Source organism: Diadema antillarum, unplaced genomic scaffold, assembly GCF_040938485.1.
Source record: "Diadema antillarum isolate AM-2024a unplaced genomic scaffold, OU_Dant_1.0 seq00000549_RagTag, whole genome shotgun sequence".
Classification (NCBI taxonomy): domain Eukaryota; kingdom Metazoa; phylum Echinodermata; class Echinoidea; order Diadematoida; family Diadematidae; genus Diadema; species Diadema antillarum.
The window spans coordinates 50,900-78,789 of record NW_027271494.1 but is presented as its reverse complement, the minus strand read 5'-3'; the positions used below and the strand labels follow the sequence as shown (position 1 = coordinate 78,789).

At 39.2% G+C, this 27,890-nt stretch overlaps 1 protein-coding gene across 1 annotated transcript; it reads right to left on the bottom strand.

Moving 5' to 3' along the window:
- Window positions 1-305: 305 nt before the first annotated feature.
- LOC139734818 (probable acyl-CoA dehydrogenase 6) lies at window positions 306-25,084 on the bottom strand. Its single transcript, XM_071645603.1, has 9 exons — window positions 24,663-25,084; window positions 22,013-22,133; window positions 21,474-21,603; window positions 9,345-9,451; window positions 8,601-8,768; window positions 7,203-7,376; window positions 5,613-5,774; window positions 2,574-2,733; window positions 306-1,843 (listed from the first exon to the last, which is right to left on the bottom strand). The coding sequence occupies exons 1-9, from the start codon at window positions 24,867-24,869 to the stop codon at window positions 1,765-1,767; spliced, it is 1,308 nt and encodes a 435-aa protein (XP_071501704.1). The 5' UTR covers window positions 24,870-25,084; the 3' UTR covers window positions 306-1,764.
- Between the last annotated feature and the right edge of the window lie 2,806 nt (window positions 25,085-27,890).

The window sequence follows — 27,890 nt, the reverse complement described above, 5'->3', positions numbered from 1 at the left end:
TTGTACTTTCCCCCATCCATCTATCACTTCATTCTATACCTCACTGACACAAATTTTAATGGCTAGTAGTGCTACAATCAAAGCATTAAGGATCATATTGTAACTATAGACACATTATTAAAGAAAAAGAAATACATGTAAGGGAAAAGATCAATAGTTGGGTCAAAAGTTACTACAACTGTGGCAGAGAATGTCATATTCTAGCTTAAGTTCATCCAGCAATATCTAATAATCTAGACACAGTAGGTATAACCTGTTCAGAATACAAATAGCTAAAAAAAAAACAAAAAAAAAAAACTCACAGGTCTATCAACAATCAATAGAATGGCCCATGCATCATGATCACCCAAATTAATTTCTGCACAAAGTTGTTGTTCATACAGAAAAATATGATAATTGGTTGAGGGGCAGTGGATGTATCATACAGCACACCTCAACTCAGCTGCTCAATACACAAAGTTATGCAGAAGTATTTTATAAAATGAGGACCGTAGACAAGTTGCATACAAAAATAGAGCAACATTACTTCCACCAATCACTTTGCTCTGCTGGTCAACTACCAGTGTACATATTTACTTCCTGTTACATGTGGATACTTACATGTACATAAGATATAAAATGCTACATTGACAAAAGAAGACAAGTAAAAACATCTGAAAATTTATTGAACGGGTGGTACAAGTGTTATTACACTAATTTTGTTCCATGCAACCACATGCACATGTATACCATGTATATCCTATTCTTAATTCACCCTGAACAAGTACATCATGCAATACCATTATGCCTGAATCAATGACAGTTTGAAAAGGATAAAGTGTCAATGTACCTTACTGGAGTAGCGCTACATTCAATCTAAAACCATGATATGAATATGTGACCCTGCATCATAAGACAAAAAAAAAATTGCCAGACATGGATTTATGGTTAAGGGCAGATTGCGAAAGAGCAGACTCTAAGCTTTACAACGATGAATAGCTCAATTGAAATGGACTCTCCTAACCTATCTACATATTGGAAAGAAAGAACACACTCTGGAAAAGTATGAACTGAGAAAAGAGGCTCTGAAGTACAGGGTCTATCTGTCTGTTCAAGCGCTTTATGATCTTTACCAAACCGTGCTAGCTGTGCAATAAATGGGACAAAAAAACAGGGCATATATCACTGGAACAACAACAATGAAGGGATTATTAGATTAAGTTGAAATTGACCATACTCTATTAATACATTCTATACATGATTACTGCCAACTTTCAAAGCAGTAGCATTATATCTTCAAAAGTTATCAGACTTGAAAGTGAAGAGTGTGCAAAGGATTATCAAGAAATGAAAAGGGGCCTCTAAGACATACCTGATCTCACTACTTTACAAAAAAAGGTTGTAGAAAAACTGCTGAAAATGCACTTTCCCAATCATTTTATTATCCCAAACTTAAAGAGTTAGCTATCAGGAGTGTGCAACATTGAATACCAGCAGCACTTTTGGGCCTTCCCTCAATACAAATCTGTCAATTTCTCCCCAGTGCTTATAGACCTGTTCGGTTTCGGGGGCTGCATTTTATGTCAATGTCTATTTCAGCCATCACTAGGGGACTTTAATATGTCTAACAACAATCAATTCATACACTGTATATGCACTTACATAGCAATGCACTCAACTCATTGCTTAACCATTTGAATACTTTTTCTTCTTATTTTAGAAGCCCTCCAGTTATGGTGCTTTAAAACTGAATAAGTCTATAGCAAAAGAATTCCAGGATCACGTTCACTTTGGTAAGGTTCCCATAAACTTGCAGAGAATTGAAAGCATCACCTCATCTGCACCACCTCCAATGGATCCCAACCTGAAGATATTAGAAGAAAATTGAAATGAACATTTTCTGGTTAGCCATCCACACAGATATTACCATCATGGATGTGCCTTGTACATGAAAGATAAAAGGAGAATTGATCTGAAGGATAACACATTCTAGTGAAAGCATTCAGAAACAAGACATATTGAGGGAGTCTACGATGACATCATGAAAGATTTTAGAGACAAGTCACAAAACATCAGGTTCTATGGGTTTCTTCCTGTATAAAGCATCAGTTGACTAGTATGAAACCACTTGATGTGACTGCCCCCCCCCCCATTTGTATGTACAACATAACGTCATATTTCATGCTTTCTAGATACAAATGAAGACTGATGGGATCAATTGTGACATTAAGGAAATACACACATATAGTTAACTTTGCTGAAGTCGACCTCACATCGAACAATTGTTGAAGTAAAAGTTCTTTTCAAGTCCTCTTCTCTTTATACTCTATCAATTTTAATCCATCATAAATTGAATTTTCTCTAAGTCAGGCTATTTCTTCAGTCCAAATAGATTCAACTTAGGCAAGGTTGACTGTACATGTATTCAAAAGTCAAATGACACCTGACTGACACCTTATTGTAAGCAGTGAAATTTACTAGTCAGACCTTTAGCAGCTTTTCCATAAATCTACAGGTACCCTGTACCCTGTAGCAAGGAAAGTGATTCAACTCGCAATAAACTGCGTGTGAACTAACCACATTTTACATCTCACCTAGTATCACGGTAGTATCTAGAGACGAGCATGTCATTCGTGAAGCCCATGCCACCGTAGTACTGGAGGCAAGCATCGCTGGCCTCCCGGAGGAGTCGGCCCCCCTTGAGCTTGGCCATGGATGCCATCTTGGTCATATCCTGTCCCTGAACATACAGCGCTGGAGTGAGACACACACCGAAAAGCAAAGCCGGGCATGGAAGTCAATTTATTTTCAATATAACATTTTATTCAACCAGAACTGCAATATTATAACAAAAGGGTGTACCAGAGCTCCACACTGGAGGAGGGGGGGGGGGGGGGGGGGGATCGAGATAAATTGCTTTAGAGTCTGGGCTAGAAGCCACAGGAACAGATATATTTGATGATGGAGTTGTCTTTTTGTCTTTTTTATCATTTTTTCATGTTTCTTAGCTTTTCAAACCACTCATCACCAGGATTAGAGTCAGGTTTATCCAGATTCATCCTTCTGCCAACAAATCCTGTCATGGGCCACATTGGCCTCTTTAAGGTAAAAAGGTACAACTGTAGGTACATGATACAAATCTCTTCTCTTGCCAGCTCTCTACATGACAAAAGGGTGTATCTAGAGATACACCAATTTGCTATCCAATTTACCCCCCAAACATGTGAAAATGATTTAAAAATACCTCCTGTTATCTCAGGAACAAAACTCTAGAATATCTGAGAATTGTCTTAAATTTATGGCCTCAAAGACCCCAGAATTGGACAAATTTATAAAATCTACATTATACCCTGATACATGCTTTTGCCATATCACGGCTGAGAAGAGTTGATTAGTACGGCTGCAGGTGAACGATCCACGAGGACTGCAAGATGTACAAATGTATGTTCCGTTTCTATGTGAATTGATGATCTTTGACCAAAGCTGGTGATGTGGTCTACAAATGAGCAAATTGAACTAAATGGCTTGGAGTGGATGGGAGAAGTTTCCACAGTGGACAGTAAACTAAATTCAACTATAATAGGGACAGGTTAATGAGGTTCACTCTTTCATGGACAAAATCACACTAGTGCCTACAATGTACTGAATTCCAAGACGGTCAGGCTAAATCCACGGACACTGAATTTGAGTGGAACGAAACTGCATTAAGTGTGCAACAGTTTTCTTTATCGTGACACACAATTATGTCCTACAAGAAGGTACAACTTTAGAAGTGTATGCCACATGATTTCAGTGACCGACTGATAATAATTATGTACTTTCATGAACATTTAATCATATTCAGTACCAGAATTTCATTTGTCATTTTCAGTCACACTGCAATATCACATTTTAAGTCACAATTCTAATAAAATATAATTTTTCTGGTGTATACAAGTAGGTTTCCAAAACTCATGAAGCTATTATGTGAGATGGCAAGATGGTTTTGTCAAGTACATTTTGAAGTAGTAAATACCAGACACATTGGCAAATATGACTTTAGGAAGTATCATGTTCTGTCAAACTGTGACAGGACATACAGTAAACTGCCATGGCTGGCTCTAGCAATAGCTAGATCTACTCACACTGCATGCTCCACTCATTAACTGGCAAGATCAAGACATTTTGGTTTGCAATAATAATGAGCGTGCGTCTACAAAACTGTACACTGTGCTCTGTAAGAATTGTATTACTTTTTGTGCAGACAGCCACAGCCAGTAAGCTGCAGCATTTGAAAATAACACAACATCTTTATCCTGGTGTACAGTGGAATTATTCTGGCCACAACAGTTAACACTGGACAGGTCTTGTCATCAGTGGAAACATCTTGAATTGGACTGGATTACTAGTAAATTGACATAAAATGGTGGGTCCAGCTGTCAATGGATCAGTCTGAATTATTTTACTGATTCAAGCGAAATACCTAAATGGGCTCATGAGCAGTGTGAGTATTTGGATTTATCTCAATCTGACATAGCCAATGATGAAGACCTGGGGGGCGTTTCATCAACGTGTTCGTCGGAGGTTTTCACCGACAAATTTGCTATCAGCCAATCAGATGCAAGGATTTCAGTAGCTTTTAACATTTGTCAGTGTAAATCACTGACAAAAATTTTCATGAAACGGTCCCCAAAATGCTTGTGAGCCAGCTAGCATAATAGCCTTTTGACAAGGCCTCGTGACTGAGGAATGAGACTAACTTGCCACACCGAGCACTGCGAGAAACGGGTGAACACGAGACTAAGTGGCGCAGCCACGAAGCCTTTTCAAACCCTTTTGATTTTTCCTGCCGCCTCACAATGTATGCGAGTATGAATTATACATGTATTCATGAGTCAAACCGTAGTTGGTATGCAAATGTTACATGTCAATGCTTTCAATGCAAGCAGTATAACGCTACAGCAGGCAGGCAGCGCAGGCTGGATACAGATGAGCAAGCCGCTGACGCACATACTAATGCATATTCAGTTAGATGCGGTGTAATTACGAGCACGGCAGTCACTGACTGGACGCTACCTTTGTTTGGCAGCAGAATCGGCAAGAAACAAGGTTCAAGATAAGAAATTCATGTCAGAGTCCAAACGACCTCTTGGCTGCTGCACTCAGTCTCGCATTCTCTTGTTCCCTTGCAGTTAGTCTCTTTTCCAAGCCTCAGCCAGGAGGCCATGCCAAAGGCTAGCTAGCATTGGACTAACAGCTTTCAGTCTGTAGAATCAGACAATGTGCATAAGTTGTCATGCCCGAGACACAACTGCTGAATATTCATTTAAACTAGAATAACTCATAGTGAACAGAGAGGAGGAAATCATGAAATCTGCATCATGGATCAAAGTCCTACTGGCAGACGTTCAATTTCTCAGACAAAATGGGCTGGTTTGGACTGTGAAGGAAGGGTAAAGTTTAATATCCCTGTTCCACTCGTTATACCAAACAGATACAACAGACTTACACTGCAACAATAATGCTAAACCACAAACACAAGCAATGCACTGCCGATACCACTTCCTTTCACTTTGTCAGTTCAGATTACCCTACAACTTTTCATGTGAAAGGGTATTGCATCTCAGAAAAGGACCTCAAGACAGGCCTCCCACCTGTTGCCCGGTACACAAGCGACCTTAGAAGCTCTGTCTCTGTCTTGAGCTCGGCCAGCTTGAAGTGCACCACCTGGTTGTCCAGGACAGGCTTGCCAAAGATCTTGCGCTGTCGAGTGTACTCAATAGCATCGTCGATCATCAAGTCCAGGGGCTGAAGAGCTGTGTTTGTACAGCAGCAGAAGGGGAAGACAGTGCAGGAGATGTAAACAACATGGGGGTGGCGGCAAATAAGTGAACATAAGTTTGTGGATAAATTAGAAAAATAAAGATGATTTCGGGACTTATGTCTCATCTCACCTCCAGGTATTCACATGATGAATGCTGTGATGTTTTAGCTGAAGTCCTTCGTTCAAGCTATAATGCATTACTTACTGTTGAAGATAATTTAGGCATCTGTAAATTATAGCTAGCACTTTCTTGTCTGCTTATTTGTTTGATTATTCTTAAAATATGTTGTTTCCATAAAAGGGGAGTTTGTAACATCTAAACAACCTGACAGGTATTGGTATTAAGGAAGATAACATAATGCTTCTGGTTACAAATTTCTCAATGTAATGAAAACATACATGTGAAAATAAATCTAAACTAAATACCATACTTTTACGAAAGTTCTCATTAACTTGGAATGAAAGCCCAGGGAATCTTTGTTATTATAATGTTGTTGTTGTTTTTGTTTTTTCCGAGGAAAGCCATTCTTTGAAGAAAGCTACATCCAGATCATCTCAGGATTGATAGCGCCTTGCAAACTTTGTGACATTGCTACATCTAACAATAACGACACCAAAAGCACACATCTGCGCCCCATTTCATAAAAAGTTGATGTGACAGCAACTCTTGCTGCAATGTCAAGTGTCATGGAAGTGAGAAGAATCCAGCTTCCTGATTGGTTATTGCTACAAGTTGCTATTCTAGCTAACATTTTTGACATTGTATAAACCGGGACCCTGGTCATTTTGATGGTACAGTATGCAGTGACAGTATGTACGGCTTATATTGCCAGTCATGAGAAGTGATTATATATCTCCTTTGATGAATCCTTGATTCTGATTGGTAAAAGGTGCAGTCACTAATTTTTTGCTATACTGCCAAGCAGTCAGCTAGTAGGCTGAGTAACATGCGTGTATGTACATGTCTATCACTGTTGGTCACGTATCTATCATAGTGGTGCATTGTGAAATTACACTTTATGTAATTTCTCTGACTGGTAGCACAACAACTTCATTTAAATGCCTCTTGAATTAGTATAAATATATCAAATTAAGTGGGATGTGGTACATAAAACAAATATTGACTGTTTGTTTGTTTGTTGTTGTTGTTGTTGTTGTTGTTGTTTTGTTTTTTTTTTTTTTTTTGGGGGGGGGTCGCAGATGAAACTATTTGCACTGGGTGATTTCTCAACGGTGCTATATGCCCTATGACTTCATCTTGGAGCATAGCACTGTTGGAAAGTCCCCTCTGGGCAAATAGTACTAACTGCGCCCCTCGAAGCAGTCAATATTCGTATACAAAACAACAGATAGTGACTGTAGTTTGCCCGACATTTTCAAGAGCGTTTCGAGGGTACAATTTATCTGTCACTCATCCTACATGCAGCTGCTCCCCACAGCCGCTCCTCCTGAAACTGCATCATCTGATAGAGGAAGCCTGCCCCCTCCTGGCCAATCAGGTTGCTCTGTGGGACGCGCACGTCTTCGAAGAAGATCTCAGCTGTGTCAGAGGAGTGCATGCCAATCTTGTCGATGTGTCTCCCCCTCACAACACCTGGAATGAGTGAAATTGGGATGCAGTTGACACATGGATTAAAATTAAAATATATTGTATCACGCATGAGCATTCAAATTTTCTACCTATTCTTGAGCATTTGCCCAGTTCAAAACCCCCAAAAAGAAGGCCACAATAAATTTCCACTTTTCCACTTGGTTTCAAAAAGCAAGCTCTGAAGCTTCAAAATGATGTATGACATGGTTAAATTGGACCATCCTAACCCATTACAAAGGAGATTAAAATATCTCAGAGTTAGGAGGTGCAGTTTCTAGAAAAGGGAGAAAGGAAGATTTACAGATAACAGTCACACAGGTGTGCTGTGTAGAAGCATCTATGCAAACATGTTCTATTTCACAGTGAAAGTACATGTAGTGCCTGTCAAAAAAATATGATTCAGAAAAATGCTAATATTTCAATTTCAGTTTTGTTTCAAGCTGTCAAATTTTGACAGTACGTAGAGAAAAGATTACTCTCTAGGGTAAGACAAACTAAGAAAAAAAAAATTGAGTCAGTCTACCCAAATGACATATTTTGGTCCATGACAAGAGAATCATAATCTGTGACTTTTTGTGGGTGTTGATCAGGGCGGTCATCTATACTTCTCAAAGCTTCTCCACAACGTAAATTCATGGCTAAAACTGCAACTCTACACCCTCATCAACTGTCAACGTGTAAGGAGACAATATTTCTTGATGAAATACAATAATGCAGGATAAACTAAGGAAACTTCTAATCAAAGATTCTACAAGATTGCACACATGTATAGAGTTTTTCTATTTCCAATTTGGTTTAATGAAATGATAGTCATTCGCAACAACAACTGAAATTTGTGAGAAGTAAAATTTCTCAGCCTTTGTTCTGTCCAAACAAAATCACAATTAACATTACTCTCTAAATTATGTCAACATTCACATATAAATAATACTATAGCTTATCATTTAATAGATATTCACTGACATCAATATTACTATTACATTAAGAAAATTATTATCATCATGCTCATTCTCAGTTTCGTCCTCATTCTTACTTTTCTATCTTCATTCTTGTTGTCATCATTGTCAGTACTATTCTATCACCATCAAAGATCATTTTCCAAGTATATATAAATCAAATACCATGGTACCTCAATGCTTGTTTAAACCTTGTGACTACGGGGATATCATCCAGCCTCCCCCCCCCCCCCCCCCCCCCCCCCCCCCCACCAACACTTGGTGTACCCACCCTTGGAGTTCATCGGCAAAATGATAAGGGACTTGTTCTTGTGGGCGGGACCCTCTCCAGTGTTGGCCAGCAGGCACATCCAGTCCGCCTGGTGACCATTGGTGATCCACATCTTGCTACCGTTGATGATGAAGTCATCGCCCTGCTTCTTTGCAGTGGTGTGAATATCTTGGTTGACAACAGAGCAGAGGAGAGAAAAAAATGCTCAGTAGCTGGTACGCACCACCATTAAAAGCAATTGAATGAATTTATACAGCACTGTACAATCATTAATTGTATGATCCTTCGTGCTTTTAAATGAACATCTCATACACACGCACACACACACACACACATACACACAAAAGTTGCTGTCATCTATAATTGGTGATGCACAAAGCAATATCTATGATAGAACCATGTAAGGTATCCACTGGAACACATAGCATCAAAAAATATTTGCATGCTTTTATTTTTGCACTAGCTTCTGATAGCGTGAAATGCGAGAAAATTTCCATACCGCGAAAATTTCCACTTTTACAGTATAACTGTATATTCCAAAACTTTTTCATGTCCTATTTCTATTAACTCTCACTGCTCTGCTTGAATGACTTTACTTCGTTCTTGAACATGTGCAGTAGCAGAGTTGTCCTTTAACCCTTTCTGTCCCAGACTGTTGGACAGTGGGTACAACTCTATGGGGTTTTCTGTGCCAATTGGCAGTCATAGCACACAAAGCTTTATTAAAGCAATATAGACCCTTACTTGCCACATCGGAGCCGGCCACTGGTTCGCTCACTCCAAGACATACCACCATGTCACCAGCTATAGCTGGGGCGAGGAATGTTCTCTTTAACTCGTCTGACCCAAATCTACAAAAAATGCAGAGGAAAAGCACAAAAATGGATGTGTTATGAACAACAATGAATATCAGCATCACGTCAACCACCATCACCATGCATTTATATACAGTGTGTATATTGCGCGACCCTGCAACACAAAAGCACCAAATTTTTGAAAGAGCAGCTTACTCTAAGCTTTCAAAAAAATGGTATGTGTAACTCAATACACATGGACTTTGCTAACTCATCAAATAATGGAAAGAAAGTGCACAGTGCTCTTTTAAAAGAGTTTGTTGAGAAAAGAGGCTCTGAAGTTAAAGGTCTATTCAAGTGCTTAAAATCTCACCATGCTGTGTTCTGTGCAATAAATAGGACAAAAAAACAGGATCCTGTACAACTCAATGGCAAAAACAATCAATGGATTATAAGATTTAGCTGAAATTTTGTTCACTACAGTAGTATATTGGCATATTCTTGGCATGACTAACAATAACTTTCAATGGAGTATCATCATCCTTTCAAAAGTTATTAGAACTGAAAGCAATGAGAGTGTAAAAGATTTTTTGCAAGAAATGAAAGAGGCCTCTCTGACATGTGCACGTATGTACCTAGGCACAATATTCTATACTTGTGAAAGAAAAAATGCTCTGGAAAAACTGTAAAAAAACACAACATCCCATCTGTTTTATAATCCAAAAGTTTAGCACTGGAAATGTAGACGAAGAAAAGCTCTTTCAGAAAATATGAAAAAAAAAAAGATGGACAAGGCTGACACATTACACCTATTTTGAGTCCTCACATAGAATCAGGTCATACACCTTTTTGTTGGCTTTGTAATGCACGGTCACATACCATATAATATTATACAACTTATCTATATATTCTATCACAGACAAACGAAAGGACTCTTGATTTCTTTGCACGCATCATAAACATACTAAAAAATGACAAAACTTTCTCAGACAATGAATGGTTTACAAATTCTAGTAGCTTCTACTTTCACTACGATTTCTATTTTTTTTTAAACACGTGCCCTAGATGAGAACACCCATGCTTTGTGTATGTTTTCAAACATAATTTTGTTATTAACCAATTTCTTCAACAAGGCAAGTGCCAAACTGTGTCTCGCCCATTCGCATACAAGAAATTATTATACAACGCCCAAGTAGATCCTTGTAATTTGATTGGAGGATTGTTGGTGACTTGATATTCAATAAGTACTCCATTCAAAGCGCCGTGCAATTTTGGATCTATTTTTGCATGCAACTTGGTTCGATTTTTTCGTTCTATTCCACGGTTCGAGAAATTGTACGGTATGGAGGTGTATCCTATTACCGAACGATTTTTGTTTTATTGCTCCAAACGGGCAACATTATGCAATAATTCAGCCAAAAATATCCTTATAGATAATTGAAATGCTGATGACTTTAGCTGTAACGAAAATACTTGAAAAATAAGCCAACTTCTAGAAAAAATCCGTATTTCAAATAACCCTTCCACAAAAGTTGTCTCTTTTTACTGACGCAAATCGTATTGTATTACCGAACGTGCGCCCTCTGTATGGGGAAATTTGTACATTGTATTTTCGGTCAATGTTTATTAACGCAGGACAACGAATATCGAAATTTTAGCAATTATTACGTAAATTTGAGGTAAATTACGTTTTGTTTTGTTTTTTGCTGCAGTTTAGCAATTTTCGGCACTGGCTTCCCCTGTGAGATAACAGCGTGTAGTGCAATAAATGCGTATTCGAGTTGTTGTACGCGCTCCATTGACAAAGTAAGCGTTCTGTAATAGGATACCTGACTATACTGCATGTACTGTGTGTTGCATATAAATTGCAGCTAGCGCGATGGACATACGTGCGGTACATCCCATGCGCGTATGAAGGCCTACGTACGTAGTGTTCGTGTACATGTATGAGCGCTAGCTGTTACCTGTATCTGCACTGATTGCACAAGCCAGAAAGAGAATCGCAGTGGATCCACATGTAAGTATGGCTATATTTTTCATATCTACTACATAGGCCTACTTAGACCTACCTAACAATCCTCCACCCAAACAGAGATCTACTTGGACGTTGTATAAATCAAATAGTGTATGGTCTTTACTCGTGCAATGGAACGAGAATTTGCACTCGGTGAAAGATGAGGCGCACTATTCAACTCGGCTTCGCCTCGTTGAATAGAGCGCCTCTATCTTTCACCTCATGCGATATCTCGTACCATTGCACTCATGACCATTCACTATTTGTATAATATTTTTGTAACGCCCAGAAGTTCATTGACCCGCCTATGACCTTTGACCTTGTGGTGACCTTCAACTCCCCGAGGGACATTTAGCATCCAAGTTTGGTCACAAACAGACAAAGGGATCAAAAGTTATGAGCCATAATCAAAACGTGCCAGAAAAATTTAACAATGGGCCCTAAAAATTTGTTGACCCCTTTCTGTGACCATTGACCTTGTGATGACCCTTAATTCCCCAAGGGACATATACCGTCCAAGTTTGGTCACAAATGGACATAGGGAGCTAAAGTTCTGAACCACAATCGAAACGCGCCCTTAAAAACTGAACATTTTGGGCCCTAAAAATTTGTTGACCCCTGTCTGTGACCTTTAACCTTGTGATGACCTTCATCTCCCCAAGGGACATCTACCATCCAAGTTTGGTCACAAAGGGACAAAGGGATCAAAAGTTATGAGCCATAATCAAAACGTGCCATAAAAACTTAACATTGGGCCCTAAAAGTTCGTTGACCCCTGTATGTGACCATTGACCTTGTGATGACCTTCACCTCCCCAAGGGACATCTACCATCCAAGTTTGGTCACAAACACACAAAGGGATCAAAAGTTATGAGCCATAATGAAAACGCGCCATAAAAACTTAACATTGGGCCCTAAAAGTTCGTTGACCCCTGTCTGTGACAGTCTTGCAAGTAAACTTTAACGTATGACCTCAAATGACCTTTGATTTCATCACATGACCTCCGACAACACCATAACATGAAAATACCCCTAGTGCTTCTATCACCCAAGTGTGGCTGTCATTGCTGTAACAGTTGCCAAGTTATGCATCATAAGAGAGTCTTGCAGGTAAACTTTAACATTTGTGACGGACGACGGATGGACGACGGACGGACGCCATTTGGATCCCTTGGTCTCGCCTTCACCTCCGGTGGGCGAGACAAAAATGAGGAGTTTCAGGAGATGGATGCTTCACTCCCTAATGCTGCTCTTGACCCTCAAAGTAGTACAGTACAAGTGTATTTAGCACTGATTTCTCCCCCTTTTCTTTTCCTTTTTTAATTCTAATGAGTTGTAAGTCAAGGCAATCAAGACAAATGACTTCTGATAAACTCAATCTACAAATATATTCAGAAATAAATGTTATGACCTTTGACCCTAATTTACCTACACAAGATGGTGTCCGATCAAGTAGTTGTTACTTTACGAAATAATGTACTTGACATGAACTAAACATGTGCAAAATATTGGGCTGATAGGGCCTGTTTTTCTTGAGTTATTGCAAAGAAAGTTGCAGAAAGAAAGAAATATGAAAATACATCGAAGCTAAACTTTGATTTTAGCGAGGTTTTCTAACCTCATTTCGATGTTGTATGAAAAAACGGAGGACAAGTTATTGATAGTGCGCAGTCTCAGCTACAACATATTAAAATCTGGGAGAAATTCACCGAAGGGTATTAAAGTGAGCTAGTGCTCGATAAAGACAATCATGTCAATTTTCACATCTACAAAAATTCCCTCCCATAGAGATAACACGTCATAACAAAGATACACAAAGAAGTACATGCAGAATGACATTTGACCCCACTTTGCACAGACAAGATGGCATCTGAGCCAAAAGTGGCTATGTCGTGAAATGATCCTTGTAACGTGGTCTTTACGTGTGCAAAATATGGGAAAGATAAGACATGTATTAACCAAGATACAGGATGAAACATTTATGACCTTTGACCCTAATTTACATACCCAAGATGGCGTCTGATCAAGTAGCTGTCATTTTATGAATTGTTATACGTGACATGAACTAAATATGTGCAAAATATGGGGGTGATAGGGTACACGTATCTTCTTTTTTAGTTACTGCAAAGAAAGTTGCAGAAAGAAAGAAATATCTCTACATCGAAGATAAGCTTTAATTTCAACCACGTTTTTTGATGTGATCCCGACACCGCATGAGAAACAAAGGGCACATTCCGATAGCGCGCAGTCTCAGCTACAACATATTAAAATCTGGGAGAAATTCACCGAAGGGTAAGTGAGCTAGTGCTCGATAAAGACAATCATGTCAATTTTCACATCTAGAAAAATTCCCTCCCATAGAGATAACACGTCATAACGAAGATACACAAAGAAGTACATATGACCTTTGACCCCACTTTGCACAAACAAGATGGCATCTGAGCAAAAACTGGTTATTTTGTGAAATGATTCTTGTAACATGGTCTTTGCATGTGCAAAATATGGGAAAGAAAAGACATGTATTCACCAAGATACAGGATAAAACATTTATGACCTTTGACCCTAATTTACATACCCAAGATGGTGTCCGATCAAGTATTTGTTATTTTATGAAATAATGTACGTGACATGAACTAAACATGTGCAAAATATTGGGCTGATAAGGCTTGTTTTTCTTGAGTTATGGCAAACAAAGTTGCAAAAAGAAAGGAATATGAAAATACATCGAAGATAAGCTTTAATTTCAACCAAGTTTTTGGACGTGATCTCGACACCATATTATGAAAAAACAAAGGATACGATTACGATAGCCCAAAGTCTCAACTACAACATATTAAAATCTGGGAGAAATTCATTGAAGCATAAGTGAGCTACTGCTCAAAAAAGATAGTCATGTCAATTTTCATTTCCAGAAAAACTGCACTCCCATAGAGATAACACGTAAACTGGTCAAATTTGACAAGATTACTTTCAATCCATTTTTACGAGGTGATGCCGTCCATCAATCAAAATGTTGTTACTATATAAAGACTGTTTAATAAGCTACAACATACTGAAATCTGGGTGAAAATTAACAAAGGATAAGTGAGATACGCTCCAGTGAACTTGAAATTTGATGACGTCATTTTGAAAATTTACTTCTTTTATCTTATTAAGAAATTTGATGTCTTTTAATCATTTTTCCAGCATCGCCAACCCATGAAATGACATGTACAACTCATCAGCTTTCAGAATATGTAAAGAAAATGGGGGGTCACCGTCCATCCTGACGAGTAAAATCGGATTTAAAATTGGCGATTTTTTTTTGCATTGTTGCACTGTATATCGCCATTGACGCGCGCGCGGAATAAGCCTGTTTTCGGAGATAGCTCATGTGCACATGGGTACAAATGACCTTTCATTTTTCTCAGTTAGTTAGGCACTTCACTCAATTCAAAGCGACATAATGCAGCAGCTTGCCCAACATAGCAATTTATGGAACTTGTATTCTAACAAAGAATGAACTTGTGTAGCTGAAGTGACCAGAATGGTTCGTCAATCGACACTTTGGGAAGCATCTATTTCATTGTGCTATTTTGAATACATTAACAAACTTTTTCTGTTAACATTGCCAAATACCAGGCTTGCTGTCAGGTGGATGTACTGGCAGGCACCATTTATAAGGATTCATGAATAATCATAGGATTCATGAATAATCATAGCATTACAGATGCTTATCTCAGTGAAATTAAAAACCAACCTGTCTCTCGGCACAAATGACCTTTTTCTACTCATGCTCAAACTGGAACCCCGAACTGGCTTATTTCAAATTTGACGGGCCCGTATGACGTCATATTGAGTCGGATTGACTTGAAACTTGGTAGAAATATTCCTTGACATTTCAGGCATCCGATAAGTGTGAAAAAATGGGAAATTTCTATTGCATAAGAGCTGTGCGTGCGTATATGTGCGCGCGCGTACGCGTCCGTCCAATTTTTTCAGTTTTTAAAAAAATGCTCCAAATGGTCTGAAACGTGTGCAAAAAAATTTGAGCTCGATTTGAGCATACAAATATTTCAACGCACGCGTATTCGCACATTTTAAGAGAAAATATGTATTTTTACAACATGAGTACAATGCGCATAACTTGAAATATATGTGACGTAAATTTCATTGAAAAATTCCATTCCATTAATGAGATATGATTGAGAATGTGTTTTCATATAATGATGTCATAGTGACGTCACGGTCGACTGATCACAGTGATACATTAGATTTGTCGTCTTTGGGACATGATACACATATGGTATGATTTTGAAATTGATAGCAAGAGGACTTTCTGAGCTAACCTCTGCACAACTTTTGAGGAGAAAGAAGAAGAAAAAGAAGAAAAACAAAGAATCAGTACAGATATAGAAGGTGATCCGAAAGGATACTCGGATCACCTAATTAGCAGCAGAGAATGCATGCAACATTGTACAAGAACAAGTCCTTGTGACTCGAGGCACTATAAAAAAAAAAGATTACTGATGCTTGAATTCTAAAATACTCCTGTGTGATAAATGACTATCAACTGGTCATAAATAGCTCTGCTGACACTGCAGTCTAGTCAAATTCACAGATTGCCAAAAACAACCAGAACAAAGTTTAACACATCACATCTTATCTCTTCCCCCCACCCCCTCTCTCTCTAGCCATTACTACATGTACAGTGTACATGTACATGAGATATTACAAAGTCTGAGATGCATGTATTGTTTATACAGAAAATGAGCCAAGATATGACATTTTTCGAGTGTGCAGACTTTAGATACAATAGCCGGGTTCACATGTACAAAATAGCGGGATGACGATCGCGATGCATATTCCTAGTTTTTTTTGCGAGCGTCCACATGTACCAAATTAGCGGGATAGCGATCGCGATTGGTATCCCGCTAATTTGGCGAGCATCCACACGTACCGTATTATCCCGCTAATTGCCGATAGAGATAACAGCAAAGCCTGCAAACTGGGTCACACAGCGCCCTTTGTCCATTGTCTCATCCCGACCGTTCACCGTTCGCGATGCTTATCCTGCTAATTTTCGGGTTTTTTCTGTCCACACGTGCAAAAAACTCGGGATGACGATCGCGATGCAAATCTCGAGATTTGTATCCCGCTAATTGGTGTACGTGTGAATCCCCCTATTGTGTATCCATGAGCAAAAGAGAGAGATAAGCTGCAAAAGAAAAAAAAAATCTTATGACGAATGTAACCCTAGACATCCATAAATAGCACAAGTACATTGATAAATAGCACAAGTACATCCATAAATAGCACAAGTACATCCATATCACCAAAGTTCTTTAGATATTGCTGTCTCAACATCAAATGCTCTTTGAATGTTTTTCATACACTTTACACGATCTCCACGTCGTATCATCATCGCAAACGGGGTTGTGCATTGGCTACATAATTGTACAAATTTACATGTTATACAGCAGTGATATGTAGCTACATGTACGCTTGTCTGAATATTTTTCAGAGAGGCATTAACCCATTGAGGACGGGGTGATTTTGCTTCAACACGCATTTCCCACAGACACTTGCCTAAGTATACTCAGGACTCGTCCTCAACGGGGTTTTGATTAATTACCCTGCCCTACAATAATGTCGCGTGAAAACAATTTGGGAATTGCCATGGCAACCGGACCCATATGACGTCATATTGAGTCGGATTGACTTGAAACTTGGTAGAAATATTCCTTGACATTTCAGGCATCCGATAAGTGTGAAAAAATGGGACATTTCTATTGCATAAGAGCTGTGCGTGCGTATATGTGCGCGTGCGCGTCCGTCCAATTTTTCCAATTTTTAAAAAAATGCTCCAAATGGTCTGAAACGTGTGCAAAAAAATTTGAGCTCGATTTGAGCATACAAATATTTCAACGCACGCGTACGCGCACATTTTAAGAGAAAATATGAATTTTTACAACATGAGTACAATGCGCATAACTTGAAATATATGTGACGTAAATTTCATTGAAAAATTCCATTCCATTAATGAGATATGATTGAGAATGTGTTTTCATATAATGACGTCATAGTGACGTCACGGTCGACTGATCACAATGATACATTAGATTTGTCGTCTTTGGGACATCCCACTGCATGGGTTACCACCTTGTAGTGGTCAGTGGGCTTGAGTGTCTCAGTGACCCGGAGAGCTATGCTTGTATGACTGGCAGTAGTGAAAGTCGTGAGGAAGCTACTGGCACGACCAAGGAAGCACTAAACACAGCCAAAGTGAAGATGAAGGTAGGATTTTGGAATGTGCTGTCAACCCTTATGTACGGATCTGAATGCTGGCGAATGACCAGATGCGATGCTGCCAAGCTATCAGCATTCCACACAACATGCCTGCGTAGAATCCTGCGCATTTATTGGCCCAACAAGATATCCAACTGCTACCTCTTCTTACATTGCCGCACTGAGGACCTGGAGACTATAATCACCAGGAAGAGATGGAGATGGATTGGACATGTCTTAAGAATGGACGCAAACTCCATCCCCAGAGTGGCTCTTCGTTGGACACCTGAAGGGAAAAGAAGACGTGGTAGGCCCAAGCAGACGTGGAGAAGAACAGTAGAAGGAGAAATATCAGATCACAGACAGTCCTGGGCTTCTCTACAGAGGATGGCCAGCAACAGAGATGGGTGGAGAGCTTTCGTCGCTGCCCTACACGCCAGGGGCGTACAGGGTTGACCTGACCTGACCTTTGGGACATGATACACATATGGTATGATTTTGAAATTGATAGCAAGAGGACTTTCTGAGCTAACCTCTGCACAACTTTTGAGGAGAAAGAAGAAGAAAAAGAAGAAAAAAAAAAGAATCAGTACAGATATAGAAGGTGATCCGAAAGGATACTCGGATCACCTAATTAGCAGCAGAGAATGTATGCAACATTGTGCAAGAACAAGTCCTTGTGACTCGAGGCACTATAAAAAAAAAGATTACTGATGCTTGAATTCTAAAATAATCCTGTGTGATAAATGACTATCAACTGGTCATAAATAGCTCTGCTGACACTGCAGTCTAGTCAAATTCACAGATTGCCAAAAACAGCCAGAACAAAGTTTAACACATCACATCTTATCTCTTCCCCCCCCCCCCCCCCTCTCTAGCCATTACTACATGTACAGTGTACATGTACATGAGATATTACAAAGTCTGAGATACATGTATTGTTTAACAGAAAATGAGCCAAGATATGACATTTTTCGAGTGTGCAGACTTTAGATACAATAACCGGGTTCACATGTACAAAATAGCGGGATGACGATCGCGATGCACATCCCAAGTTTTTTTTTTGCGAGCGTCCACATGTACCAAATTAGCGGGATACCGATTGCGATATTTTCTGTTAAACATCCCGCTAATTTGGCGAGCATCCACACGTACCGTATTATCCCGCTAATTGCCGATAGAGATAACAGCAAAGCCTGCAAACTGGGTCACACAGCGCCCTTTGTCCATTGTCTTTTACGCGTCAGTGGTGTGGTTCATGCGCTGTTGTTGTGCTCCAAAGAGGTGAAGGACCACTTCGCAGAGCTAGAGGCCTCACTGTTGTGATGTGCACATTGCATGATGGGATATAAAAACTTGAGATTCTCATCCCAACCGTTCACACGTATCAGCGCGGGGCCAATTATCCCGCTAATTGACAAACCAGCGCAAGATTTCTTGGGATTAGCATCGCGATGCTTATCCCGCTAATTTTCGGGTTTTTTCTGTCCACACGTGCAAAAAACTCAGGATGACGATCGCGATGCAAATCTCGAGATTTGTATCCCGCTAATTGGTGTACGTGTGAATCCCCCTATTGTGTATCCATGAGCAAAAGAGAGAGATAAGCTGCAAAAGAAAAAAAAATCTTATGATGAATGTAACCCTAGACATCCATAAATAGCACAAGTACATTGATAAATAGCACAAGTACATCCATAAATAGCACAAGTACATCCATATCACCAAAGTTCTTTAGATATTGCTGTCTCAACATCAAATGCTCTTTGAATGTTTTTCATACACTTTACACGATCTCCACGTCATATCATCATCGCAAACGGGGTTGTGCATTGGCTACATAATTGTACAAATTTACATGTTATACAGCAGTGATATGTAGCTACATGTACGCTTGTCTGAATATTTTTCAGAGAGGCATTAACCCATCGAGGACGGGGTGATTTTGCTTCAACACGCATTTCCCACAGACACTTGCCTAAGTATACTTAGGACTCGTCCTCAACGGGGTTTTGATTATTTACCCTGCCCTACAATAATGTCGCGTGAAAACAATTTGGGAATTGCCATGGCAACCCCATTTTCAGCCATCCTCCACGGAACTAGAGTCTTTTTACCACCCAGCATCCCTTTTATCCACAAAAAGTCTGACTGGAGTTTGTCAATATATTCTGTTTCCATTTGATACAATGTCTTTAAATAATAATTTATAATAATTTATAATTTTGTCTGAAAGCTTTATTTACTGGGACTGTTCTGAGACATGAAAGGATTATTCTATATCAATTTCTATATCATATTGATCAGTACTTAAGGTTTTATGAGATTTCATACATAACTGTTTGATAGGTATTGCAAAATGAACTTCTCTTATCTGCCCATAATGATAGCATACATCAACTGGATGCAGATATTCTGGTTTAATCACAACTAATTTTTGTCCTTGGTAGCATGCTCAGACCAACAAGTTAAAGTATTGAACCACAATTGTGGTGCTATCAAACCCAATCAAACGGCAGCACGAAATACATGGATCAACAGCAGGGTACTATGTATTAAGCTCATTTTCCCAAGACTCATGGCTAAGCTTAGTTCAAGGTATTGTTACATGTGATGAAAGGTAACAAGATACATTGTAACAGTATAATATCAAATATGTACATGTATGAATGTTAACAATCAATCTGATTATGGTATCTTTCTAGTACAGTCAAACCTGTCTATAGCGGCCACCCAAGGGAAACGAAAAAAGTGGCCGTTATAGACAGGTGACCACTATAGATAGGTTATCCAACTATATGTGTGCATTGCCTATACATGTACATGTACAAGTGTTCTTTCACTATGACAGAAAAAGTTACATTTTCTTTGCATTTTCTATTGTTGTCCATACATAATATCATGAACTGCAGTAGTCTTCTCACACCTCGCAATAATAGCACTGAATCTTCGATTTTCCTCAAACTTTCACTCATGTGTTCTACTATTGCTGCTTTCACTAAATCCACGTAGATTTGGGTTTCGGTTTCCTTTAGACATCACCAAATCTTCTTAATCCCTATTGTGGAGTCAGAAGGGGCCTGAGCTTTCAATCCTAACAGAATCTTTGTCAGAGACAGGGAGGGAAAACAATCACTTAAAGGACTACACACAACAAGAACAGTCAGGGAGGGCTAGGGACACAGAACAAAGAAAACAAAAGGGATGGGTTGGAAGTCAAGGGCAAGGAGGCCAACACATACATGTATAAAGGGAGGTGGATGAAAGCAGGAAGGTGGACAGACAAAAGGCAGAGGTGGGTGAGTGATGATCCCAATGATCATGGGGGTAACCTGTGAAGGATAGGGATGAATAGGGAGGTAACATCAAACAAGATATTAAGGAACAACAGAGGGATAAGGAATAGGGAAAGAGTGAAATAGCAACAGCCTGAGTGAAGGGGTAGGGGCTGAACAAGCAGCATGCCCTAATCTGGTGTACAAAGAAGAGGCAACAAAATGAAAGTGAGAGTCAACCAACAAGAGCAGGTTACGGATACAATGATAATAAAAACAATTTTTAATTATAACATAATAATCCCTATTGCGTCAACATGGTCTTCCTGTTAGACTGAGGCACATTACTACACCCTGAGTAAGTTTGGATGGATTACTGAGTGCTGATTCAAACCAAGTGGTTGGTCACAGTAAATAACTCATAACAAATTGTACAGTCAAAGTGCACTTTATCACCTACAATTGTATCAAGAGGCTGGCTGCATGAGAGGTGTAACCTTGAAACTTCAGACTGCACTCTTACCTTGCCAGAGCTGGAGTCGCCATATCTGTCTGGACACCTATCGCCATGGGAACCCCTCCGCACCTGATTCCACCAAGCTCTTCTGCAACAGCCACGCTGTAAGTGTAGTCTAAGCCAAGTCCACCATACTCTAGTGAGGAAAGACATTGGAATGGAGAAAAACTTAACATGAAAGAAAGTCAAATGGGTTGACTTGTTTCATTTTAAGAAGCACATACTGTAACAGAGGCAGAGCGACTGGATGTCAAGTTGGCATGATAGCCCTAGGTCATGATATCACTTTTACCCGTTGAGGATGAGTCCTGAGTATACTCACGCAGGTGTCCATGGGAAATGCGTGTTGTGGCAAAATCAGTTCATCCTCAACAGGTTAAGAAGTATACATGAGATTATTAACAGTGCATCTATACAGTATAATGCATCACATGTTCATACATTGTATAAATGTAGCGCCTAACAATAATTACAAACATACAAAATAGACAAACTACGAGTGTAAAATGAATCTTGCATGCTTGGGCTAGTACTCGAAGACTTACCTGTTGGTCTTGAGACCCCCAAGAAACCAGCTTCTCCTAGTGTCTTCATGACCTTATGGGCAGGAAACTGCTTCTCTTTCTCCCACTCATCTACATAAGGATTGATCTCTTTTTCAATAAGCTGGTAAATGTAAAAAGACAGAAAACCCAAAATGAAGGTGATTTGAGCAGGTGTGACATGGAGTATGAGTTTACTCTAAAAGTGGAAATTTTCGCGGTGTTGAAATTTTCGCGCATTTCGCGCAACCAGAAGCTAGCGCGAAAATAAAAGCATGTGAATATTTTTGCATGCCATGTGTTCCTGTAGTCAATGTGTTGATTCTGCAGAATTAAAAACACGCGAAACTCTTCTTACCAGGCCAAGCGCGAAAAATTAGTCGCGCGAAAAGATCCACTTTTACAGTAGTAGATACAGTGTAGGCCTACCTACATGTATGGCTATGCTGTGCCATGGCATGTAGACTCTATAGAATTTCGAAATGCCAACACTCAATTGGCCAAGACATCACAATCATTCTACTGACCCTCGCTCGCTCAATGAAATATCCACTACCTACATGTATAGAACATCTATCTATATATCACTCTCAGTTTATTCTGTATTTTCTTAATTGGCATCTACTAGACTACATATTGTAGGCACTATTTTGATCTACTGTTGTACTGAGTCTAGAACCCTAGAACCACATAATAGTCTGGTACTACTACTAGTACTCAGTGCCAACCTTGCTTGGCAGTGGTAAATTTAATTCCTGTGGCCGTGTAGCATTGGGGGTACCACCTATCGTCACCCTAAGGATCTGTAGCTTGTTTATTCTCAAAAACTATAACACAAATTCGCCTAATTCTTACCTCAAATATGCCATAAATACTGCAGTTTTGAATGTCGTGACCGTCTCGTTATGAATCTCCATTTTAAAATAGTGCAATTTTAGTGCGTGCGTTCCCTTTTCTTCGCGCAGCTTAAAAGGGTACCTAGCAATCGGCACCCCCTCCCCTCCATAGGTAATACACATGAATTTCACAGCTATGCGTCGCTACTGAGCGGATGTGTAATTGAAACGTGTTAAGTTTGGTTTGTTAGTTTGTTTTTTAGTTTGATTTTTGTTTCTTCGTTTCTATTGTTTTTATAGCTAATGACACTTAATCCGGCGCGTACCTTTTCGTTCTATACGCAAACAGCCATGATACGCAGGGTGCCGATGGGAAGGTACCCTGCCGATAGGTGGTACCCCCACCATACCACCGGTAACCCATACTGCCTGGCTCACCTCAGCTCTGTACCTGTACATGTAGACTAGACTATATCATTCTCAGTTTATTCTGTCTTTTCATAATTGGCATCTACGACAATGTATGCGTACTAGACTAACGTTATTACTATATCAGGCACTATTTTGATCTACTGACTACTGTTGTACCGAGTCTAATAAACCAGTTAGAACCTTAGAACCACAGTCTGGTACTCCAGTGTAGGACTCAGTGCCAACCTTGCTTGGCAGTGGTAAATTTAGTTCCCGTGGCCGTGTAGGGGCAAGCATGGTATTACCGGACGCATGGTATTACCGGACACGCACATTTTTGCGTACTAATGACATTCTGTACGCGCGAGACTTCGTAGATTAGCCTCACAGAACTTTGTGTGGAACGAAATCACAAAAAACGCCACATAAAAATGTAAAAACACGAAAAAATTCACATTTTACCTCAAATTTATAGTTGAGTGACCCGCACCTCGTCATAGTTAATATTCATGCATGTTTGAATCACATTTCGCGACTGAAATTCTATGAAATCCCACTCACATACAGGAAAAATGCTGAAGATTCTATTAGAACCAAAAGTTAACTGATCAATATCGGAAATTTGTAGCTATCGTCCTCAAACGCGAACGATGCGGAATAGTTGTGCGCTTAGGGGCACGCAACTCATCGCCCGCGCGTGCAGCTCCCATAGACAAAGCACGTATAATCTAACCAGTTGTCGATTTCTCACAAGGTTTTATTGCGTGAACTGTTCGAAATGGTGAAGACAGACATTTTACCGTAAAATACGAAATTTGAGCCTCATTTGCCGATTTTTTTTTTTTTGTCATCCGCTCGGTGAGAATGTGTACGGTGATTTGTGGGATGAATTGTGATTCTGGTGCAAGGATTAGGTATGAAAGACCTCGATTATTCGATTACGAAAATCGCGTCCAGTAATACAATGCGATTTTGAACCGCGCAAAAAAACACTATTTTTAGAGGGGTATGTTTGAAGCATATTTTCTAATATTATACTGGAACGAAGAATTGACATAAGTTGGCTGAATTCGTAATTTCCATGAGTCTGTGAATATTTAAAGTGGTGTTATTTTTAGCCGAAATTTCATTCTATGAGTACGGAATTCAAAGCCACAAAGAAAAGCGTCCGGTAATAGGATGTGCCACCCTACTACCGGGTACCCATACTGCCTGGCTCAGCTCTGCAAGTCAGTGTGCTGTTCCGCTGTTCCTGATCTACATGTATACAAATGCTTTGCTTGGGTATTGTACCGTAGCTACACGTGTAGTTTGATCCTTGACAGCAGTAGACACGTCTATATTAGGCCTATAGTATTATTTTCAATTAAGTGAATATGAACGAATACATGCCACATCAGTTATACCTTTTTCAACGACTGTCGGATTTCCATGTGACTATCTGTGTAGATGATATCGTGGTTACCAATTGCCATTTCCGCGCCGTCAGCCGCTGCTGATTCTACCGACATGGGGCGACGACATGAGCCGACACAAGCCGCCGGCCGTGCCCGCTTTGCTAGGCCCAATTCCTTTGCAGAGAGTCGACGAGCAACCAGTCGCAGTCGAAACATTGTGCGGATTATAATATGCTCCGAGTTTCTCTCCGAACTTGAGAAAAGTAGACCGTGCAGTCGAGTCTGCTTTGTTGCAGCAAATCACTCAATACTTAAATCAAAACTTGATGAAAAAGCAGTGTGGCGATCATAGTCTTTCCAGTTTCACGCAAACTGGACTCATGGCTCACTATAATACTAGATAAATCTTCTAGTTAGGATAGGTAACGTTATGTACGTGTGTAGGCCTACAGTATTTTGTTATACAAATTAAAGCAATGTACCGGTACGCAATACGTATGGATAGTGTATGAACGGGCGCCAGACAACTCGCCCTCAAAATAAGTCGCCCCAAAGACAGCTCGCCCTCGTTTTTCGAGGGCGAGTTGTCTTGGGTCCGAGGGCGAGTTGTCTTAAGTGGCGAAGGAATATACCCCGAATGATTGGCGTAACTCGGACAGAGTAAAAGCTGCTTCGAAATAATTTTGCATTTATCTGCCTAAGTTAAATATCAGAATGTATGCACACAGTTTTGATTTTCTCAGATTAAAATCATTTTTAAAATGAAAATTATGGCATTTTGTTATCGCATTTTCCCAGCCCTGATTCAGGTTTGTATTATTGATTAATGATGCTAGATTGTTTAGCTGTAAGAGAAGGCATTTTGATCCCCGAGCAATTTGGTTTTCGCAAATATTCTTCTACCAGTATGGGTGTATTGCATTTAACTAACATTATTGCTCATGCACTTGATGAAGGGAAATTTTGTTTAGGCATTTTCTTAGATTTGTCCAAGGCGTTTGACACCACTGACCACCACATTCTTATAAGCAAACTTAAATCTTATGGTATTCGTGGAGTTCCTTTAGACTGGTTCAAAAGCTATCTGCAAAACCGAATGCAGTTTGTGGTTGTCAATGGGACCAAATCGCTTTCCACCCACATTGATTGTGGAGTGCCTCAAGGCTCAGTGTTAGGCCCACTATTATTTCTTATCTATATCAATGATATCATCAGTGCTACATCATTGTTTACTTACTCACTGTTTGCTGATGATACAAGTCTTCTGTCCTCCCACAAGGATGCGTACAGTTTAATATCTTCAGCAAATGTAGAACTTAACAAACTTTATCGTTGGTTTTGTTGTAATAAATTGTCACTTAATCTTCAGAAGACACAATGTGTTATTTTCAGAACAAGGAATAAGAGGATACCTGTAAACACCCCTTCTCTCATTATTGGTGGACATCAGGTAGCTACAAGCGAAAATGTATTATTCCTTGGTATTACTATCAATGAGTTTCTGTCATGGAAGCAACACATACTAAATGTATGTTCCAAAGCTTCTCGGGGTGTTGGTGTAATGCATAAGCTAAAATTTATTGTTCCTAAAAGTGTCTTGACTACACTGAATGCCTCACTTGATGTATTGTAATGTTGCCTGGGGTAATACTTATAACAGCCATCTTCATAAATTGTTTATTGTACAAAAAGAGCTACTAACAAGCTCACACTTTACTAGGCCAAGTGCCCCCCAGTTCTTACAGCTGTGTTGTTTACCTCTAAACGAATTAGTGTCTTTTAACTCATTGGCATTCATGTACAAGCTTCACATGTCCAGTTCTCCCTCCTTATTTCTGGATTTGTTCGTCAAAAACTCAGTTGTTCATTCCCATAATACACGTCAGAAAAACCTTCTGCATCTACCTCGTGTAGCTACCAGTATTGCCCTAAATTCTTTTTATGTGTCTTGCATAAAAGAATGGAACATGTTACCCTCAGATGTTAAAGATAGTACCACTTTTTCCAGATTTAAAGTGTTGGCTCGGAAGTATTTGCTTCATCGATATTCTCAGTCTCATTGATGCTGCTCCTTTTAAATTCTACATACATGACTTCATCTCATCGCTTTCCATTTGAGTAACATAGTCTAATGCCAATTATGTTTTGCTTTAAAATTCCATAGGTAGTGTGTGTGTGTGTGTGTGTGTGTGTGTGTGTGTGAGGGATTGAGGAATTCCACTAGAATTATTCTATGGCTTTAATGTTTGTATATAGTAGTGAGTTGTTATATGACATGTCTTAACTTGCCTTTCCAGGGGTTCTTATTATACAAGCTTGCTTTTCTAAGACCCCTCCACTTTACATCTATATGCATCTACATGCATTGTCAATTTATATTCAATTCTGCAAATTGTTTTAATCGCATATATATTCAACAATGTATTCCTTGTTACATATTATTGTTCTTATGTAATTTTTGTATTTAGTAGACGGCGAGTTGTAATGTTCTTAAAATTTTCTGTAGATTTTGATTTTTTGTGCTATTTCCCCTATTTTGGGGGTGCTGAACACGAATCCACTTGTTGCCATTTTTCTAACTGACGTCTTCACCCGTTGCCATGACAACACCTTATTTTCCTTAAAAGAACATGTATTCTTCATTAAACATCATAAAAACATGATGTAAACACCAAAATATGTCATTATAAATCCTTTTTAATCAGACTTGAGAAAGAATACAATTTTCATAGTGTCATGGTTACCTTATAGCAATGATGGTTACCATGGCAACAACTATTTATACAGAAAAAATCATATTTTTCATGAAAAAGCAAGAAAACATGTCAAGATTGAGTGGAATATTTATCATGAATTACTATCTAGATTATCAGCTTATTTTTCCACGACCAGTATGTTAATTTCACATCATTTTCGTTGCTATAGCAACAGCATGACAAAAGCTGCCTTTTAAAGAAAAATAAGCATTGCGATTGAAAGAAAAGCAAGAATACGTCCATAGATGATAAATTTCTGTATAGTGAGATTTTTTTTAGCTATTTCCTTTATTTTGTCGGTGCCAAACACGAATCGACCTATTGCCATATTTCTAAATGACATTTTTAGCCGTTGCCATGGCAACAAATTATTTTCTTTGAAATAACATGTATTCTTCATTAAACATCACAAAAGCATGCTAAAAACACCAAAATAAGTCAATATAAACATATCCCGCTTCAATCAAATTAAAACTCACAA

Excerpts from the sequence above, each read along its gene's own strand:
- LOC139734818 (XM_071645603.1), bottom strand. The coding sequence starts at position 24,869 with ATGTTTCGACTGCGACTGGTTGCTCGTCGACTCTCTGCAAAGGAATTG. Across the intron at positions 8,769-9,344 it reads GGCCGGCTCCGATGTGGCAA|ATATTCACACCACTGCAAAG; the intron begins GTAAGGGTCTAT and ends TTGTCAACCAAG. Across the intron at positions 2,734-5,612 it reads GCTTGTGTACCGGGCAACAG|CGCTGTATGTTCAGGGACAG; the intron begins GTGGGAGGCCTG and ends GTCTCACTCCAG.